This window comes from Lipomyces chichibuensis (genome assembly GCF_038497645.1).
Source record: "Lipomyces chichibuensis strain CBS 12929 unplaced genomic scaffold V1513scaffold_133, whole genome shotgun sequence".
NCBI classification, from domain to species: domain Eukaryota; kingdom Fungi; phylum Ascomycota; class Lipomycetes; order Lipomycetales; family Lipomycetaceae; genus Lipomyces; species Lipomyces chichibuensis.
This window is the reverse complement of record NW_027117585.1, coordinates 1-4,451: the sequence shown is the minus strand read 5'-3', so window position 1 is coordinate 4,451 and position 4,451 is coordinate 1. Positions and strand designations below refer to the sequence as shown.

Sequence of the window (4,451 nt, the reverse complement as noted above, 5' to 3'; positions counted from 1 at the left end):
TAAATTCTTATTTATTATAATGTTATATAACGTTAATATGGTTTGCTATAAGTATAAATAAAGCTGCTGTTGAGTTTTTGCGATCGGCTCGCCTGAACCCTGAAACCCTGGGCGATCGGTTCGCTTGCCGATCACGTTATATAAATTTCTTCTAATCTTCTAATTACTAATTTTTACCTATAATTGTCCTCTCAATTTTTTGTCCGCTGCTGATGTTGCAACCGTCACCCCAATCGCCTCGTGACATGTTTTGTCTGACGTTTGATCATCACTGACCATCAATTCTACGGTGGGCATAAAACCTGACCTTATATCCAACCCCAATTTTACCAACTTCTCATGTTAGCCTTATCTTGTCGCGAACAAATACACTGAATACACTAAATCCACGCACACTGGCGTCTAAATGTATGTCGTGGATTAGTCAGAAACGCTCTGGTGTAGATGATTTAGTTTAATATAATACGCTAAGTGTATCAACTCGTGTAAGTCGTGTAGTTGCTTGGAACCCTGTGAGAGGCTATGCAAAATCGGATGATAATCGTGAAACGACCAGCAAGGTTCGTCTTGTATTGAGAGACTAGGGTTAGGTATTGGCACGGATAGACGGACAACGGATATATTCGTGGATATCCGTCGTGGATACGGATACGGATATGGATACACGGATACGGATGAGACAAGACTGATTAGTCATACCCAGGGATATATCCACGGATATCCACGGATACCACTGACTGACGGCCTGTTTTTGGAGTTACGGTGTCTGAATTCTATCAAGCACTTTCAATTCCCACATATTTCCCACTTATTATTCGCCTAATACGCCTTCAAACTGTAATCACGTGACATCACGGCCAAGCTTTAGGTGAGGTTCCATTTACCTCAGCTGCAGACCCCCAAAATGCACACATAGTCCACTATCCCCGCGGTCTTGTCGCCTTTCGGTTTAGTATTTTGTCCATCTCCGCCGTCCAGCGGTTAGAGCACACTGTCGGAGTTTGGTCTTTCTTCTCGTTGTGTCTCGGGTAGGCCTAGTCGGTCGACTTGGCTTTTGTTCTCTCCATCTTCCTGTTGTTAGAGCACTTCCGTCAGAAGTGGCTTCTCCTCCCTGTCGTGTATCGGGCAGATGAGATCATTCTCCGCTATTCTTTCCAGAAAACATTGCTAAAAAATTCCTATGATACTTCGGATAAGTAGTATTGAGGTCACAGTCGGCGCGAGTCTCAGGGATGCTGAACATTGGCAGTCCCAATAGTTTTTTGCTTTCGTGCTAAGGCGCCTGTCGCTATTACTTCTTTTTCCTGAATTGTTCCTGCTTTTGGTTTTCTTTCCTTATATTTTATAGTAACAATCATTGTCGGCTGCCGTCGTCGAATACGTTAAATACTCTTTATCATGAAAACGGGAAAGGAAAGTGTCGACATTGTCGAAGAAAACTTTGGTGGACTCTATGGAAGCTGGTTCGATAACTAGGATCATAGCTTCTAGCCGTGGTAAATAGGTGCTCCTGGTGTCCAATCTGCCTGTCGGTTACAAAACAATGTGTCGGCTTCCGAGGACTTGCCAGGCGCATCGTCCTGGTCAATGCATGCATAAAGACTAAAGCCTTGCTGCTCCAAGCATTCCAAAAGCGTCAAGAGAATCAATCGTGTCTGGACAGTTTCGGTACCTTCTGGGCGCCATGGGTAGCCTCGGAATTTAATCTCGAATACGGATCCCTTGAATTGATAATTTTGAACCTTTTCACCATATGCCTGGACCAGTAGGCGACCTAGCTCCTCAGGCACGTCAATCAGGTGTAGCAGATCATCTTGGTTAAATGAAATGCTTATCCAAATGCACGATGGCGGTGGAGGCTGTTGATACCGAAATAGTAAAGTATCTTGCTTCCGTTAGACATCTAGGGTTCTTCGATAGTAAATGATAGGGATTAAGGCACCATTATATGCATACCTTTGTCATACTTCTTCTTACTTATGTCCACCGATGCCTGCAGTATCCAGCCCATGTCGAAAAGACCACGAAGGATTTGACAAAGCAGCCGGCGTGCTTCTGTTTTCTCATCACTCCAGGCGGAACAGCTCCAAGGATTTCCGTAGAGCTTGACCTCTTTTGCCGCATCATAGTCGCGATAGTCCTGGATACCTCGCGGCCATGCATCTCGAATGATATTCAATATCTGGGTGACATCCCTGTCAGAAAATCGCAACAGCCGGATACGGTCAGTCATATGCATTGATAGGGAGGCGAATGTTGTACGAAATGGTGTGGCTGAAGCTGATTGTTCTGGCGTTCTTGCGGTGTAATTTTGCAACATGAGTGATTGATTATCCCCAGGGAGCCCATGCTTCTCATTCATCTTGTTCAAGTGCAGTGCAAGACTGAAACAGAGAATGATTTGAAGCTGCTCTTTTGAGTTCAGAGGACGGAAGCAAGGCAGTTTTCCTGAGAATATATATACGGTTGGATGGTTGCGCGGTGGTTGGGTCGCTGTGGGAAAACGCTGAGCATCCAACCGTCGACGTATTTAGCGGGCCAGACGCAGTAGATAAAAATAAGGTTTGCTGTACGTCTATGGAAGGAAGCCTTGTCAGCGAACGCAGTCATCGATTCAGAATACTCGCGACTTGCGATAAATGAACGGTGCAAAAAACATAATTTCAAGCAAAGCTTAACTTTTTTATGAATGACGTATACATGTGAGTATGTGTGAGGTTGGATTGTCGCGATAGGGCGCGATCAAACTTTATACGGGTGGACGTATGTCGTCAGTTAGACTCTATTGAGCTGCCAATCCACTCAGTACCCGAGCTTATGCTGTCAGAGCATGGATACCAGGATATGTAAAGCTAGAGTTCCAAGCAACTACACGACTTACACAAGTTGATACACTTAGTGTATTACACTAAACTAAACTTGCCTAATTAGGTAATAGTTACATAGCTTCCAGCTGGATCAACAACTTCCTCCTCCGGTGGTCTCCTAGCCTTGTCTTAGGAAATTTCGGAATTTTCTTAATCCTCTACTAAACACTGAACCCTTAACTATCTGGCATTGATCGATATTTTAAGTTCTTTGTTTTCTCTTTTTTAGTAGCAACAGATATAATAAAGGACGTACACATTTCCTTCAAGCGTTTCTCTACCAAAGCCAGGCTAGCTTCCGACTTGCTGGCCGTGGTAGACCCTTCAATCAAGACCGATAGCATACGGTCACGGTCACCACACTATCATCTACAGAGCTGGCGTACACAAGTACTTGTAAAATCATTGTACACGGTTAGCATCTCATTTTATAGATAGCAGATCGCCCTCCCAAGTTTTTGTGGTACAAGGTTGTTTTTCCTGCAATGCGCCACTGAGCGGGACATCGATATAAAAAAAATTCGAATAATTTATTCGCAATCCAAATTCGCTGCGAATAATATTCGCAGGTTTTATTCGCAACCCAAAATTTTGCGAATAATTATTCGCACGAATAATATTCGCAATTACGAATATTCGTATTTCGTAACAGCCCTACTCTATCTACCAGGGTCGATGGAATGTGATGTTTCGCGACTTTGAACGTGACATTATCCCTATGGCACGTCATTTCGGGATGGCTCTTGCGCCGTGGGATGTACTGGAAAGAAGAAAGGTGAAGGTCCTCGGAGTCTAGTATAGGTCAGACCGAAGATGAAGTGAAGATGAGCGAAATCTCTAATGTGGTGTCAGAACAGGGTCTTGAATACGTTACAGCCATAGAACTCGCCTACGTCCTTTCCAAAGCTCCAAGCGTGTTTCCTATTGTGGGCGGAAGGAAAGTCGAGTGCTTTCAGGATAACATTCAAGCGTTGACGACCGAGCAAATCGAGTATCTGGAAATTGTCAAACCATTTGATGTGGGATTTCGGAAGCGAGGATGCTAAGTTGACGGGCAAGGCCGCCGCCGGTCTCCTTGCTTGCAGCTGCACCTTTAATATTCGTAAAGCTCCGGAACCGATTGGGAATGAGTAGCAAACGTACGGTTAGGACCAGGGGAAACAACGGGAAAATCATGTTGTCATTGTTATTTCTGAATGGCAAGAGATAGGGACAGACACCCATTAAGTAAGCAAGATATACTACGTCACGGCTTCAATATCGAAAGCAGATCTAATTCATTAATATAAGTAATCCAATGTTGTGTTGTTCGAATGTCAATTTGAAAAAGATTTCGTAGCTTAGTCAACAATAAATATAAATAACGCCAGTAACTGGATGCTAGGGTTGAACATATTTATTGGGAAAAGTAATCTACAGGCACTTGCTCGTCACACAGCACTCCAAATCACCTCGGTCAGGCACTGCCAACGAGTCATTGGAAACCAGTCGGCAGAAACAGGAAGAATTCACAGAGACATCGGCCGTTGCCGCAGCGATCGTTAACTGTTTTTTCACGATGCGAGCCTCAGCCGTACGCCCGAG

The 4,451-nt window shown here is 44.2% G+C and overlaps 2 protein-coding genes across 2 annotated transcripts; one reads left to right on the top strand and one right to left on the bottom strand.

Annotated features, from left to right (window-relative positions):
• Positions 1 to 1,440: 1,440 nt before the first annotated feature.
• Positions 1,441 to 2,853, bottom strand: V1513DRAFT_455682 (uncharacterized protein). Its single transcript, XM_066899521.1, has 2 exons — positions 1,957 to 2,853; positions 1,441 to 1,885 (listed from the first exon to the last, which is right to left on the bottom strand). The coding sequence occupies exons 1-2, from the start codon at positions 2,360 to 2,362 to the stop codon at positions 1,488 to 1,490; spliced, it is 804 nt and encodes a 267-aa protein (XP_066750238.1). The 5' UTR covers positions 2,363 to 2,853; the 3' UTR covers positions 1,441 to 1,487.
• A 526-nt stretch (positions 2,854 to 3,379) lies between these two features.
• V1513DRAFT_455680 (uncharacterized protein) lies at positions 3,380 to 4,137 on the top strand. Its single transcript, XM_066899520.1, is given in 2 exon segments — positions 3,380 to 3,927; positions 3,944 to 4,137. The coding sequence occupies 1 exon segment, from the start codon at positions 3,692 to 3,694 to the stop codon at positions 3,911 to 3,913; it is 222 nt and encodes a 73-aa protein (XP_066750237.1). The 5' UTR covers positions 3,380 to 3,691; the 3' UTR covers positions 3,914 to 3,927; positions 3,944 to 4,137.
• The last annotated feature ends 314 nt before the right edge of the window (positions 4,138 to 4,451 follow it).

Coding starts and splice junctions, on each gene's coding strand:
- V1513DRAFT_455682 (XM_066899521.1), bottom strand. CDS start 2,362: ATGAATGAGAAGCATGGGCTCCCTGGGGATAATCAATCACTCATGTTG. Junction 1,886..1,956: donor TAAGAAGAAGTATGACAAAG/GTATGCATATAA, acceptor AACGGAAGCAAG/ATACTTTACTATTTCGGTAT.
- V1513DRAFT_455680 (XM_066899520.1), top strand. CDS start 3,692: ATGAGCGAAATCTCTAATGTGGTGTCAGAACAGGGTCTTGAATACGTT.